The sequence below is a fragment of the Rhinatrema bivittatum genome, chromosome 7 (assembly GCF_901001135.1).
Source record: "Rhinatrema bivittatum chromosome 7, aRhiBiv1.1, whole genome shotgun sequence".
In the NCBI taxonomy this organism is placed as follows: Eukaryota; Metazoa; Chordata; class Amphibia; order Gymnophiona; family Rhinatrematidae; genus Rhinatrema; species Rhinatrema bivittatum.
The window spans coordinates 184,632,877-184,645,867 of NC_042621.1; the positions used below are offsets into that span (position 1 = coordinate 184,632,877).

A 12,991-nucleotide genomic window follows, 5' to 3' on the forward strand; every position below is an offset into this window, starting at 1 on the left:
AGAAAAGGGGCGGGGTCTGGGTATTCTGCAGTGGGGCCAACACTTACGCATGCAATTCCATATTTTAAAACTGGAGACAGCTGCGTGCGTAGGCTTGTTAGCTGCATAAATTTACTGCTGCTCCTGAATGAGGAGCAAGTCCGTAGATTTCACGTTTTAGGGCTTGCAGGACAGAGTGAGGGGTCTGGGTCAACTGGGGGGCGTGCAGGATGAAGACCTCAATATTGACTGGGCAAACTGGTGGACTAATTGGAAAAACTGGGAATGTTCTTCATGCAAGCATGTTTTTAAAATTTGCTTATGCATGCACATAAAAGCCAGCAAAGTCCTATGGAAGATATGCATGCTACGCTTGCTTGAGTAACCACTTAAACATAGGAGCATATTTATGCATGGTAGGTGTATTTTAAAACATGCACTTTAAAATGCACGCATGATTTAAAACTCCAGCATATCTCTGCTTGCGTACTGATATGTGCGCGCATGGGCACCCGTTTTAAAATTAGCTTGAAAGTGTTTAATTTAACATTGTAACTTACACAAAGCATGAGTTGCAAATTGGGGATGCTTCCTCAAGTAAAAACAATGTCTCATTAATAAAATATCTCAAATTTCTAACTTGATTAGACACTTGAAAATTCGGACCATTCCCAACTTGTAACTGCTCCGCTTTCTGCAAGCCCAGATTTTTTTATACCCATATTTTGTCCAAGCAGAGTCTATTTCATGCAAACCATTTTCCCACTGTGGATAGACAAGTAGATAAAGTGGCCAATGCCATTCCCAATTCTCCCCCTCCCCCCAACAAAATATAAATCTGGTCATCAACAAATAAAAAATACCTAACATGAAAAGATCTAATAAGCTATCCCAATAGCTCTAAATATTAATTAATTATGTTATATTATAATCATATTCCATTTGAATTATAATGGATCCCTGTAGAACTCCTGCTGGAAGGATGTTAGAGGTACAACTACCCATAACAACTCTCTGAGTTGTAAGAAAGTAAGAAAACCAGGCCACCAGAAAACCACTCCTAGCATCCACAAATTGTCCACCATAATATGGTCTAGGCATGTGCATTGATTTGAAACAAAAAGGTAAAATGCAATGAATAAGACCATTTTCATTTTATTTGTGGACCCTCAAAATGAATGGAGAGTAAGCATGAATTTAAACAAAAATTTTCATTTCATTTGTTTGTTTTCCAGTCACATCTATGGCCTATTAAAAAGTTCTGTAGTGAGACTAATTACTAACACAACCAACCTGGCCACAGCCAAGGTGGGAGAAGTAGGAAAGTAAACAGGTGTTGTGTTCCGCGGCCGTGGACGTCCACGACCTTGGCCCCCTACCTTGCCCGTGGCGGCGACCCGCCGCGGCAGCACCGGGGGAGGCTCCTGAATCCGTGCCCGTTGCTCCGGCATGGGTTCCCGGGATGGCCGCCAGGTGGGGAGCTGTCCCTGCGCCTCCCTCACAGTGTCAGGCAGGATTTCCTCCGCGGAGGAAATCCAAGATGGCCACCACCATCTTAGGCGCGAGGCCGCGCCTCTTTGCTAGATTTAAAGGGACCTTGTCCCTTAACTACACTCAGCTGTTCTCAATGAGCCAGAGCAGAGGAAGTATATAAGGAGACTTCCTCTGCTCATTCCTTGACTTGGCATGTGGCACAGTGCCTAAGTTGACGAGACCTTGATCCGAAGGTCGTGGGATTGAGTCCCACTCTCAGCACTTCCTAGTATTGATTCCATGTTCATGGGTCTCAGCCCACACTTCCTTGAACTTAAGAACACTTGTTTCTAAGCTTGGGGGTTCAAGCTCCCTCTTCAAGAATTCCTACATCTGCAGGACCGGAAGATCCAAGAATGACTCACTGCCTTGTTCAGCTGCTGCTTGCCCTGGACCTCACTCCTGTTGATTGGTTCTGTCCTCGACCGCCTGTCCAGGACTTCTGGTTCCCACTGATGGCTGGAGACGTGGCCCGGTAGGATGAAGATTGAGCACTGCTACAAACTGTCTCTTGTAGTGCTGTTTAAGTCTGCTTGCTTCAGTGAGTCTTCTTGTGCTTTGGATCCTTGTTTGTCTTGGTGTTCCTGACTTCAGGTTGGCTAGCGGTGATTCCTGGTGTGTGACTTCAGACTGGCAAGTGGCAAGACTTTGGACTGGTAAGCAATGACCCACTGGCACTTCACCTTGGACTTCCTCTGGACCATCGTCTCCAAGTGCTCACCTAAGTCCCAGCGGCCCAGGTCCCTATGGGCTCCTCCCGGGGGGACAGTGGGCTTCCAGGGGTGAAGACTGTGTTCCGCTCCCAGAGCCAGTAGGCGCTCGAGAGTCTGACGAACAATCTGCCGTTTGACTTGTGGGCCATAAGGAGATATTAGGTAGAAGTCTCTTAGAGGCCGAGCAAATTCCAAAGCATAGCCTCGTTTGATTATACTTTGCACCCACTGATCGGAACTAATGTTGGCCCAGACCTCGTAAAATCAGGACAGGTGACCCCCTGATCGAGGGATGGGCTGGCCCCATCTCATTGTGTATTCATGGAGGTGAGAGAGGAGGAGGCACCACCCTCTCGGAAGACTTTACGCCCCCGAAAGGACGAAGACCAGGCTTGGTTCCTGGGTACTGCTTGCCGTGGACTAGCTGCTTGCTGCCTGTTCTGCCGAAATTTCCGCTGTCCCCGAAAGCGAGAGCAGGATGAAGGAAAACCTCTGGAGGGTTTCGGTCTATCCACTGGCAATTTGTTCACCCCAGGGACGTGATCAACTGCTCCAAATTTTCCCCGAACAAAAAACCCCCCTTTAACCGGCATAGTACCAAGCTGGGCCTTGTAGGAAACATCAGCTGCCCAGTTCCGGAGCCACAAAAGCCTTCTTGCCGACACCAATGACAACACAGTACGAGAAGAAGTGCGGATCAAGTCATATAGTGCATCCGCCCCATTTACCACTGCAGCTTCCAAATGCTGCGCCTGCTCAGACTCCACTGGAGGGAGGTCATCCCGAGACGTGAGCAATTGCTGTACCCAGCGCAGACTCGCACGCAGCAAATAACTGCTACACACCATCGCCCGGATACCCAGGGCCAACACCTCAAAAATGCGTTTGAGCAGCACTTCCAGCTTGCAGTCCTGCAGGCCCTTGAGAGCCGTGGAGCCTGCTATCAGGATCAAGGTTCTTTTGGCAACCGCCAAAACCGAAGCGTCCACCTTAGGAGAGCTCAATAGTTCCAAAAAATCATCCAATAAGGGATAAAGCTTATCCATGGCTCTTCCAACCCACAGACCAGCATCTGAAGCATCCCACTCCCTGGCCATCAGCTGCTGCAGCATAGCATGGACCGGAAAAACCCGGGTCTGCGTTCGAAATCCCGCTACGACTGGGTCCACTGAGTCCTGCGGCGGAGAAAGCAGGGGGAGCTCCACCCCGAGCTCTGAAAGAACTGCAGGAATGAGAGGCTCTAATTCCTTTTTCTGAAACAGGCGGACCACCTTAGGGTCAACACCATCCAGGGGATTCTGTTTCCCCTGATCCTCATCCAATCCCGCCACCCCCCCCCCCCGCGGGAGGGGGCGGAGAGGCCCCCTGCATCAGCCGCCGCATGTCCCAGCACCACTGGGGCGGTAGAGCCATCTGAAGCCACAGCGCCTTTTAACTTGGCTACCCGTAAAGATGTGGGTCTGTCCGTGCACTTGGCTACCTTGGGAGTCAGTCCCTGCACAGGTCTCACAGGCAAAGCAGCAGCTTGTGGAGACCTGGAAGCCAAAAATGCTTTGTGCATAAGGAGGACAAAATCTAAAGAAAAAGAATCAGGATCAACATCCTGTCCCCCTTGGAAAAAATCCTGGTCCTGATCAAACAATCATCAGGACTGGCAGGGACTGGTGACAGGGCTGGGAGAAACAGCCCCTCCCCCACAGCATCAGCCTGAGCTGCTGCACATGTGCTTAAGATGACTGCTGTCCCTGCACTGAGGGAAAAGGGATCAGCACTGAAATCTCGCTGAAAAGGGCGTTTGGAAGCCCGAGGCTTGGGCAATGCTGCAGACCCTGAAAAGGAGCTGCCTTCCCCACCAGGAAAGCATCGGGAGCAAATCCCAGCTCTAGAAAGCCACGCGGTGGATTCACCACATGCTACACACTAGAGATGTGAATCGGAACCGGAATCTGATCGGTTCCGGTTCAAATCTTAAAATTTTTATCGTCTGGCCCGATTGGGTTTTTGTTTATCGGCTGCGCTCGATCCAATAAACAAAAAACCGACCCCTTAGCTTTCCCCACCCTCCCGACCCCCCCCAAAACGTTTTAAAATTACCTGGTGGTCCAGTGGGGGCGCAGGGAGCGATCTCCCGCTCTCAGGCCATCGACTGTGCTTATAAAAATGGCACCGATGGCCCTTTGCCCTTACCATGTGACAGGGTATCTGTGCCATTGGCCAGCCCCTGTCACATGGTAGGAGCACTGGATGGCCGGTGCCATCTTTAAAAATGGCGCGGGCCATGGCCAGCCATCCAGTGCTCCTACCATGTGACAGGGGCCGGCCAATGGCACGGATACCCTGTCACATGGTAAGGGCAAAGGGCCATCGGCGCCATTTTTATTAGTGGCAGTCGATGGCCTGAGAGCGGGAGATCGCTCCCCGCGCCCCCACTGGACCACCAGGTAATTTTAAAACGTTTTGGGGGGGTCGGAAGGGTGGGGGAAGCTAAGGGGTCGATTTTTAAAGGGTCGGTGGGTTTTTTTTTTTAATCGGGCCATCGGCGCCATTTTTATTAGTGGCATCAAAATGGTGCCGATGGCCCGAGAGCGGGAGATCGGTCCCGGGGCTTCCACTGGACCACCAGGTACTCGTAAAAAGTTTTGGGGGGTTCGGGAGGGTGGGGGAAGGTAAGGGTTTAGTTTTAAAGGGTCGGGGTGGGTTTAGGGGTTGTTTTGGTGTGCTGGTTTTCCCGCCCTCCCCCCAAATCCCCGATTTACGATTTTTCACGATAAATCGGGGGAATTTCTATTGTATCGCGCACTCTAACGATTTTTGACGATTTAAAAAATATCGGACGATTTTTTAAATCGTCAAAAAATGATTCACATCCCTACTACACACAAAGACGGCCGCGGCATTGTGGGGGGAGAAAAACAGCCCAAAAAACATGAAAAAAGCGGCAAAATTCATCAAAAACGTGGCGATTTCGATGGGCAGGGGTCCTGGATTGTAAGTGACCAAATAATATTTTTTTTTTTTTAAAAGCCAAAGCAGCCCGGGGTAAGAGAGGGACTGGACCACCAGTAATCACTTACCCTGCTTCATATCTGCCTGGAGCCCCATGGAGTTACCAACCCCAGCTTCTTTAACCTGCCACCAGAGAGGATGACCTCACAGGATCTAACAACCCCCTGGGAGGATAGAGAAAACTTCTCTCAGCAGAAGAACTGTCTTTTTTTTTTTTTTTAACTTGCTTGATTCAGAACTTATAGCTAGTTCAATTTTAGTTAAATTTAAGGGATAGCCTAACCCCAGAAACAAGGCAAGATTGCAGGGTTTGCACCACATCTATCTGCTAGAGACAGATAAATACTGAAGGGATGCAGGAGGCACACCACGATGCCTTTCAAGTTTTTCTCTGTCTCCACCTGCTGGAAGGGAGGCATAACCCATGGTTTGGACTGATCCGGGTACATACAGGGAACTGCTTTGACCACATCTTCTGACAACAAATCCCACAGTTTAACTGTGCAACAAGTGAAAAAATACTTTCTCCAATTTGTTTTAAAAGGGGCCTGACTGGCACTTTGAACTACATAATTGGGCCCAGAGAAATAGAGCAAGAGTGGCATGATGCGTTGCTGCTTTCCTACTGCTGGCCTGATTAGTGGCAATGAGATAGTTACTGGCGGGCTGTTCCAATGATGGTGTTCAATCCAATGGGACTTAAAACTCGGGGTAAGGGGTGGGGAAGGCTTGGGGGCAGTTTTAGATACACCGTCACAGGTGCAAACAGCACAGTAGACATCTGCGAAGACTGGGTTTCATTTGGAGCACTGAGAGTTGAGCGAAGTAAATTTGTACACTGTACTCTCTACCCAGCCTGACTGAAGTGTCACCCCGAGTTTTAAGTCCACCTTATTCTCTCTCTTTCTCTCAACCACCCTGCATGATTGTAAGCCCCCTGAATGTAGTGCGCAGACAGTGTGCGGACAAGAGAAGGCTCATAGGGCCAAAGAGCCACGGAGGCACTGAAAGAAAGTCATTAAAAATTTTAAAATATAAGGAGGAAGAGACCCAAATGGACCCATCACAGTAGAGTAACATTCCAGTAGCTTTTGAAATTAACTGACTTGCATGTATCAGGAGATGAGTTTCTGATAGCTCCCCCACACTACCATCTTAAACGCAGTAGGAGAGGATGGATGTTCCAATAGCTCCCCCACACTACCATCTTAAAGCAGTGTGGTTACATGTATATCTGTATTTAGCTATACAGAAAGACATGAATACAGACAGCTTACAGGTAACTGCTGGTTTGTTCTTTTGCTTGCTCCATTGTTCCTCTGGCACTGAGTATAAAGTGCAAGTTACTTTTATGGATTACCCGTTCCTTCAGCACATCGCTCCTGGGCAAACTTGTCACTTAAGAACATATAAAGCTGACCAGGTTCCAAGAAAATAGATGAAAGATTTCTGAATATGTTAAAAAAAACACTGGTCCAGGTAGAAATCCCTAGCACATGCCACTATTTACCATTGGGAAACTATCATTTACTCCTACTCGGTTTCCTATGTTTTAATCAGTTATCAATCCACAATTAAAAAAAAAAATGCCTCTTATCCCATAACGTTTTAATTTTTTTAAATGCTCATGAGGGACTTTGTCAAATACCTTCTGAAAATCCGGATACACCATGATCCACTGGCTCACCCTTATCCAAATATTTATTAATAATACCTTCGAGAAAAATCTAGATTGGTAAAGTAAAACTTCTCTCTGACAAACTCCTCAGCTCATAATCCACAAACTCCTTCTTGGGGCTGTGTGCTGCACAATGCAGAGCCCGACTGTCTGTACGCTGTATGCTGTCCATTTAATTCTCACTCAAGGGCTCATGCTGTAGTTAGGCAGGAGAGGCAAGGCGAATATGCAGGTTCAGATTTACAAATTCACATTACTTTATTGGCATGACAATTTTACACGTGTTGCCAAAGTGATAATCAGAATAATTAAAATAAAAGAATAGGAAAAGAAGAAAAACAATTACAAAGAAGCTCCCCATGCTTGAGAGCCCTGGCGAGCGTCGCTTATTGATTGGTGCAAAGCCCTAAGAGGAAAGCCTGGGCACTGGTTTGCACTATCAAGCAGCGATGATTTTCCAGCAATACACCAGTTGAGGATACGCTGTTATATAGTGTTACTTCAGTATTCTTTCCCCTCCCTCTTCCCACCTTTCCTCCAACGTCAATCAACCTATCCCCGGCTCCGTTCCCGTCGCATACCTGATGACGTCATCCGTGCTTTCTTTTTGCGTATTGTTTTGGCGTCTTCTATCAAGAATGTCATCTGTATGCGACGCGTTTTCCTCGTTCCTTGTAATGAGAGCTTGCCGGTGCTGTTTTGTTGCTGTTGTTGGTACTGATTACGGAAATTAAAAGTGTAGGCGGGTGGTAAGTAACCAGGCATGTCTGTCAGGGAAACAGGTAGAGAGCTTCTTTATAGCTCTTCTTCCGCCACTGGGATGCGGTGAGCAAAGGAACACAGGCCGCTCGGCTAGCTCTCCCAAAAGGATTGGCCCGGGACTGCGGCTGGGTCCTCCCTCTTCCTGCCGGGCCTTAGCCATCGCCTTCCCATGATTACGTAAGGTACATTTGGCGGCCTGTGCCCGTTCAGCTTCCATTTTTCAGGCAGTGGCCCTTTCGTGGCTCTCTGGGGGTTGTCTGGCGGTGACGGTGCATATTTCCCTTGGGTCCCCGGAGCCGAGTGCTGCTGCTCTATACCTCCTTTTTTTTCACCGTGGCACTTGTTTCAGTTCTCATGGTCTGTTGTGGTAATTTGTGGACCGTTGATAGCAAATCTTGTCTTTGATCTTCGTGCAGAGGATGTCTGAAGAAAATAACAAAAACCTGGAATACTCCCACGGCCAGAGCTGCTCAGCTCTTGTGAATGATGAACATGGTAACGGGTCCCAGTACCCGGAAAGTGAACAAGAAAATGGACCCGCTGAAAGTGTTCAGGAGAGCATTGAATCACCCATGTCTAGTAATGGACTGCCCATGCCCTTCACAGCCGGAGGACCCAAAAAAGGACAGTCAGTACTTCAGATTAACAGACAACAGATCCAGTCCGTGGATGAAAGCGCTCAGGCTTTAGAGCTGAAAGGTTTGGGTGTCGATGTTTATGACCAGGAGGTGTTAGAACAAGGTGTCCTTCAGCAGGTAGATAATGCCATTAATGAAGCTAACAAAGCAGCAAAAGCAGCCGAAGCAGAAAAAGAATATCAAGATCTTTTTGATGATTTACGGTACGTAAACTTTTTTTCTGATTGCATATACATTAAGCTCAGAGTACAAGAAAGTTGTAAATGTTTATTACTTGAACACACTGGGGTATTTTACAACTTAGATCATTTAATTAGCAAAGCATCAGAGGTCTCGGAGCTGCTGTGGTTTGGTTGGAGCTTGGGACTGGGATTCGGCATTCCACTCATTTCCATGGACTTTATTTCAAGCTTTGAACCTGATGATGTGCTTGAGGTTGGCAAATCATTGTATATTATGCTTTTTATGCTTACCCAACTTAGTTAGTTTTAATAAGTGCTTAAATGGCAACCAACCTGTGGTCCTGGTATGATGCCATCTTGGGCTGTGACTTATAAGATCAGAAGGCCAGTGCTTGGATGCAGGGCCTCTGAAGAAGAACAAGTGGTGGAGGACGTGGTATTTGTGGCACTTTCTTTCACCTATTACTGATCCAATATGATAATGGGGCAGTGCTAGCCAACTAATGGCATTTGTAGTCTAAGTAGTCTACAAAGTTATTCCAGCTTGGAGAGAAGTCTTCTGTTTTGTGTTTCCTTTCCTTACAATCTTCTATGTTCCCTAAGGTGGTTCTGATGCTGTGTTCCATTGTGGCTTGCTACTTCTATTAAGAATCTATTTCTTGTCTGTCTTAAAAGTTGGTGCCTTATGTTTAACCAGGCCCAACTTAAAACACAGGAAAGCAAAAATGTATGTGTTTGGGTGGAGGGTTTGAGGATTGAGATGATGGAGCACAGCTATCAGTATTACAACCTGAAGCCATTCCCCATTACTGCCCAACCATTGCTGCTGCCTAGAACCAGTATTCATCCCATCTCATGCAAAGGATGCCAGAGCCTGTGTTTGCCATTGAAATGAGATGCCACGCCTATATGAACAAGTTAGATGTGAATGTGAGCAAGTGTGATTATGTAAGCAAGAGTAAGAAGCACTGGCACACAGCAATGTGCAAACCTTTTTACATGTAGGACATGATTTACTGAGCATTTTCCCTATAGATACAGAGAGAGAGAAAAGTTATATTTCAGGCCCTTTACTTGGAAAATGTGCCCTAACCTTTTGTTAGATCCCATGCTGCTGAGGATGTTAACTTTCTGATGAAATACTGAATAAATGTTCAGTCTACATAATCCCATTAAACTTTACAGGAATTAGGGCTGTTTATTCTCAGGCCATGCTGATTGCGTTCTGGCATAGATATAAGCAGGGCACCTTACAAATACAGATGTCCTACAATACTAGCAGATAGTGGTACATAAGTCAAGGATGGATGGCAAACTAGTGCCTGAGCTAGTTGAAGGTGAACTTGAAAACGAGTTTACTTTTGAAAAACACCTCACTAGTTCTGGGGAAAAGTTTGTCCAATTGCATTAACAATGCTTTAAGTGTAAATATCATAAACACAATATTTTTTTCTGATTAACAGGCATAACAATCAAGCAATTTTAAACCATTTCCCTGTAGTTTATAGTTTATCACTTTATCACTTGAAAGACATTTCTTTTTAGTAGTGGTGGGAAAGCCTATTCCTCCAGAACAAGTATAAAGTAGGTCTGTTACATTTTATGGCACTAAAAAGAGAATTCACGATCTTCAACTAAATGGGGGTCTCATGGTCAGCTCAAGTCTTTATTAATTGGTTCCAGATAAAAGGAGATAGAAGTTCAGAGAAATTTGTGGAGGAAGACCATAATGGCTCTTCTTCTTTGGTCTTGCATGCTTTCCTTTTTATTTCTAACATGGATTACTTTCTCTTTTTTTTTTTTTGCTTTTTAAAGATAGGATATGTGCATCTTTTTAGTATGGACATACAACTGCCTAACCTCATTTTTAACAATGTCTTTCTCTAAACCAAATTAGAGTTTGTTGTTTTCTATTCAAAATCTAGTTTGGAGCTTTGCAAAGATAAATACAGAAACACCCCAGTTTCTTTAATTTATAGGAGTAGGAGGAGCATTCTGAAATAGTATACTCATAACTCCTTGAGAATCAAATGAAAATCCCAGTGCAGAAGAGGAAACCAGACAAATTTGTTTTAGCTGCCAGTTAAGTTCTTCAGAAAACTGTTTTTGCGATACTGCTGAGATGATCCTTTAGTCAATTAAGCTCTTTTTTTTTTTTCATTTGCAGATCATGCACAACATCTCTAAAACATATCAACAAAATCATTGAGCAGCTTACCCCTCAAGCTGCCAACAGCAAAGAGATCAACAGAAAACTTGATTCTGTAAAACGACAAAAGTACAATAAGGTGATTGTACTTTCCTTTGTTTCAAACACAGATGGCATTTTGACTTTATCATATGTTGTTATTTTATATGTCCTTAATGGTTTAAAGTATCTAACTAGCAGGCCGATACAGAAAAACGCACGGGAGAGCTGGTGAGCGCCCGCGCTCCCGGCGCGCGCACAGGCCACTCTCCTGGGCGCGCGATTCAGGAGGCTGGTAAAAGGAGGCGCTAGGGACACTAGCTCGTCCCTAGCGCCTCCTTTTTGACAGTAGCGGGGGCTGTCAGTGGGTTTGACAGCCGACGCTCAATTTTTCTGGCGTCTGTTCTCAAACCCGCTGACAGCCACGGGTTCAGAAAATGGACGCTAGCATAATTGAGCATCCGTTTTCCGACCCGCGGGCCGATTTTAAATTTTATTTTATTTTTTTACTTTTGGGGCCTCTGACTTAATATTGCTATGATATTAAATCGGAAGGTGTACAGAAAAGCAGTTTTTTCTGCTTTTCTGTACACTTCCCTGGTGCCGTCCGAAATTAACGCCAGCCTTTGGGCAGGCATTAATTTCTGAAAGTAAAATGTGCGGCTTGGCTGCACGTTTTACTTTCTGGATCGCGCGGGAATAACTAATAGGGCCATCAACATGCATTTGCATGTTGCGGGTGCTATTAGTTTCGGGGGGGGGGGGGGGGGGGTGGTTTGGACGTGCGTTTTCGACACGCTATTATCCCTTACTGTATAAGGGGTAAAGCTAGTGCGTTGAAAACACGCGTCCAAACCTGGGCTAACTGTATCTGCCTGATAGAATGTATATAATATGGGTATGAGTGATATACAATATTTGAAAACCAAGTTCTAAAACATTTGAAATAGAAATTTTATACAAAACTGGTATGTAAAAGAAGGCACTTCGTTTACGAGTAGGTGGGGGATATCAGAACATAATGTTACATTCCTGGTTTTTAAATATTCCTTTCCATCAGTTCATCTCCCCAGTCCCTCACTGTATTGTCTGCTGGAGGATCCTACTAGATTAACAAAAATATTTTCTAAACTGAAAATATATCATCAGGTTCAGTGCTGAAAGTTTTTCTCATGCATTTTCAATTTTTTTTGTACTTGTTCATTACACTAAAGGAACAGCAGTTAAAAAAGATCAAAGCTAAACAGAGGCGACTTCAAGTTGTGCTTGGGAAGACTGAGATTGAAATCCCTGATGTGGAATTGGAGGACAATGTGGTTGATGATGCAGGTAAGTCCTATCACATCATCCAGTCTTAATTAAATCATGTACGCATCATACAAACTGATGATTGTCAATACACATACACCAAGTGTACCAGAAAAGGTTGTAGGGTATACGCACAAGAAGGCCTTCCCAGCTCTTCTCTCTGCCTCCCTCTTCCTCAAACTGCTGTGAGTCTTTTTTGCACAGCAGGAGCCAGTCCTGGGTCCTACTGTAGTGTGGTGGTAGTTGTGACTTGTAGTCACTAGTGCTTCCCATTCAGCTCTAAGACATGGCAGATACTGTGTGCCACAGGGACACTGAAGGAACACTTTCACACATTCACTGTCCATATGCTGGTCCTGCTACCGCCTCTGCTTACAGTGCTTGCTTTGGAAAACCATTACATGCACTTCAAAAGAGGAGGCAGAGGCAGTGGCATCATGAGCATGTGCATGCATAATCTCCTTCAACAACCCTTCAGTGCACACTGTCGGCTGTGTCCTGCTATGAGGGGGCACTTGGAAGGTCACTGGGAGAAGATAAGCGAGACTGGGAGAAGGAAGCACTGGGGCAGAGTGAAAGAGGTTGGTGTGAGAGCTGAAGGGGAGAATGCATAAGGCTGGTGAGAAGGGGAAGTGCTGGAGGAGAGGATGAGTAAGGCTGGAGGTGGCAGGGGGAGGGCAGAAAGGGAAGATGAGCAAGGTTGTGGGTAGTGGGGTGGAGTGCTGGAGGGGAGGATGAGTGAGGCTGGGAGCAGCACTGTGGGAGGGAGATGAAGGAAAAACAGGGAAATCTAGGGTGAGATAGGAAGAGGAAGAAAGGAGACTTATGATTCCCTGAGAGGGGATATATTTGGTAGAGGGCTTAGATGCAGTTGAAACCTGGAGAAGGGAAGAGGTTGGAAAGAGAACAGAGAGGTTAAAAGAGAGAAAGTGAGGGGAGGAATAAATGGGGTAAGTGACAAGGGCATTGGAAGTTAAAGGTCAAGAGAGGAGGTGGAAGGCTGT

General features: G+C 45.9%; 2 protein-coding genes across 3 annotated transcripts in view; one reads left to right on the forward strand and one right to left on the reverse strand.

Annotated features, from left to right (window-relative positions):
• The window catches only part of LOC115095631, a 74,701-nt gene extending 67,089 nt beyond the window's left edge, over positions 1–7,612 (reverse strand). Inside the window, exon 1 of one of the 2 annotated variants that reach the window (XR_003857832.1) lies at positions 7,491–7,612. Coding sequence is in view for 1 of the 2 variants with exons in the window: in XM_029609619.1 (XP_029465479.1) it covers positions 6,880–6,903 (24 nt within the window). In the remaining variant the exon portion in view is untranslated. Of the gene's footprint in view, positions 1–6,879; positions 7,103–7,490 lie in introns of those variants that run through there. The other variant, XM_029609619.1, reaches the window with a different exon arrangement.
• ERCC6 (ERCC excision repair 6, chromatin remodeling factor) overlaps positions 7,520–12,991 on the forward strand; it is a 211,735-nt gene continuing 206,263 nt past the window's right edge. Inside the window, exons 1-4 of the mRNA XM_029609617.1 lie at positions 7,520–7,658; positions 8,088–8,512; positions 10,659–10,779; positions 11,894–12,008. Coding sequence (XP_029465477.1) covers positions 8,091–8,512; positions 10,659–10,779; positions 11,894–12,008 — 658 coding nt within the window. The 5' untranslated portion in view covers positions 7,520–7,658; positions 8,088–8,090. The remainder of the gene's footprint in view (positions 7,659–8,087; positions 8,513–10,658; positions 10,780–11,893; positions 12,009–12,991) is intronic.